This window comes from Condylura cristata, unplaced genomic scaffold (genome assembly GCF_000260355.1).
Source record: "Condylura cristata isolate star-nosed mole 26May11 unplaced genomic scaffold, ConCri1.0 scaffold00029, whole genome shotgun sequence".
Taxonomy (NCBI): Eukaryota; Metazoa; Chordata; class Mammalia; order Eulipotyphla; family Talpidae; genus Condylura; species Condylura cristata.
In genome coordinates, this window is record NW_004567130.1 from 25,943,126 (window position 1) to 25,945,389 (window position 2,264).

Sequence of the window (2,264 nt, forward strand, 5' to 3'; positions counted from 1 at the left end):
GCCCGCCCGGCCGGCCGGCAGCGTCCCCAGCCGCCCACTGCACCCGTGGGCTCTCACTGTTGCCAGTGTTTCCCCCCGGGTGCCCCGCGGCCCTGCCTGGCTGACAGGCGTTCGGCTGCTTCTGACTGCCTGCTGCCCCTGAGCCACCTGCGTGCACCTTGTGCCCTTGGGCAGGTACCGCGGGAAGGTGAACTCTGGGGAGTGGAAGGCTGGGGCAGGAGACAGGCTGTGGAAAGGTGACAGGCTCCGTCAAAGCAGCCTCCCGCCACAGTGGAGAGACACCGGCCGAGCTGGGTGGCAGTGACGCGTAGCCATGGGACTGCAGATCATCTCTGGGCTCCGTTAGGAGGCTGCACCCCCACACTGCGAAAGAGCTCCTGCTGGCGGCTGCCTTGTCCCACCACCCCCTCACTCCCATCCTGCAGAAAGGGCCCCTAGATTCGCTGGGTGCGTCCTGAGTTAGGGGGGCCCCCCGGGCTCGCCCCGGTGTCTCACCTGTTCCTGCGTCGCGGGGAGCCCGCGCCTGTGCCCGCGGGTAACGGCGCACCCCGTCCCCGCCCCCAGGGCAGCGGCTGTTTGGGGAGAGCATCCTGGGGCTGACGCAAGGCTCCGTGTCCGACCTGCTGTCGCGGCCCAAGCCCTGGCACAAGCTGAGCCTGAAGGGGCGGGAGCCCTTCGTGCGCATGCAGCTCTGGCTGAACGACCCCCAGAACGTGGAGAAGCTGAGGGACATGAAGAAGCTGGAGAAGAAGGGTGAGCCCTGGCAGCCCGCGGCCTCCCGAGCTGCAGCCCCGCGGTGTGGCCGAAACGATGAGACGCTGAGTCAGTGGCACGTGCTGGCCCCCGGGACGGTTGCAGGACCGTCCACTCACTGCTGATCCGCTAGTTTCCTGCAGCCCGAGCTGCATAGGCTTTGGGTGGGAGGTGGGAGGGCGCGAGGGGCCTCCCCAGACACAGCGGGGAGCAGAGCAGGCAGGCTGAGGGCAGCAGCGGGCGGTCAGGAGAGGCCGGCCGCGCCCTGCGGGTCACGCCCTGGCCGGATCCAGCTCGGGCCGCGGCAGTGGGGGCGCTTGGCCCGTGGGCCCCCGGGGAGTCCCAGCGGCATATGCTTCAAACTCTCTGGCGCCCCGTCCTCTGCCTCAGCGCCACGCCACGTGAGCCCCCTCACCCGTTACCCCGAGCCCCCACCTCAGAGCACAGAAAGGGCCCAGCGAAGGAAGAGACTCCCCAGGGGAGTGAGCAGGGGGTCTGCAGGCTCCGGCGCCGCCTCACAGCATCTCTTGTGCCCACGGGAGAGACCTGTGCGCCGCCCCGGCCTCAGGGCCTTCTGGGTCTTAAAAAAAACTCCGTTTTCTCAGGCGATGCAGAGTTGCAAGATGCAGTGCAGACTGAGAAGCTGTAGTCTGGGTCCCAGCGGGCAGGGTCCAGCCAGGCTGTGAGGGCGCCTGCGGCCTGGGCACCCCCAGAAGGGCCCCGGGCAAGGTGCTTCCCCTCTGCCCTCTTCTGTCTTCACCGCAAAATAAGTGTTGATTGGCAGTGGGTGCCGTGTGGTGACACACATCTGAAGAGGTGTGACTCCAGGCCTCTCCAGCGTGCAGTGCTGTAAACCAGCGTTACCGCAGTGAAAACTGAAAACACAGTAGTTTAACATGCACAACACACACACACACACACCGGGGGCGGGGAGGGGAGCGGGGTGCCGGTGGGGAGAAGGAAGGGCTGACGGTAGGCTCCCCCCGAGGGCCTACGCCGGGGCATTAACGGAGGCTGTTCTGCATGTTTATGCTGAAGATGCAAAACTACATTTTTCTATCAGTTTTCACAGCTGGGGTTGAGACACTCACGCAACTACTGGGTGATTACGGTAGTGTTGCTGGGCCTCCCGGGTGGCACAGGGTTCCAGCGCCACGGTGAAGCCAGCCACGGCCACTGCCGCCGAGCTCACGCCGGCCGCCGGCCGCGGGGCGCCGACCTCTCCTGGCCACCGCTGCTGCCCTCGGCAGTGTCCACCGGCCTGCTCTGCTCCCTCTGTCCCTGGGGAAGCCTCTCGGCCGGGCACCTCTGGCCTGTAGCCCAATTCTTGTGCGCATAAATAAACCTTTTTTTAAAGTAACATTGTCCCCCCCCCATCAAGACTAGTAAAATTCAGTGAAATTTCTGACAAGCAAGAGAATTTTGCAGAGGGCTCTGCTGAGCCTTCCAATCCCTAACACCTGAGCGCTACCACCAGGCTCCAGAGGCGGGTGGGCTCTCGGCCCTCGGCC

The 2,264-nt window shown here is 65.4% G+C and overlaps 1 protein-coding gene across 1 annotated transcript in view; it reads left to right on the top strand.

The window, feature by feature from the left end:
* CUX2 (cut-like homeobox 2) overlaps positions 1-2,264 on the top strand; it is a 195,402-nt gene that overhangs the window by 188,544 nt on the left and 4,594 nt on the right. The window contains exon 18 of the mRNA XM_012730883.1: positions 565-875. Within this exon, the coding sequence (XP_012586337.1) occupies positions 565-875 (311 nt within the window). The remainder of the gene's footprint in view (positions 1-564; positions 876-2,264) is intronic.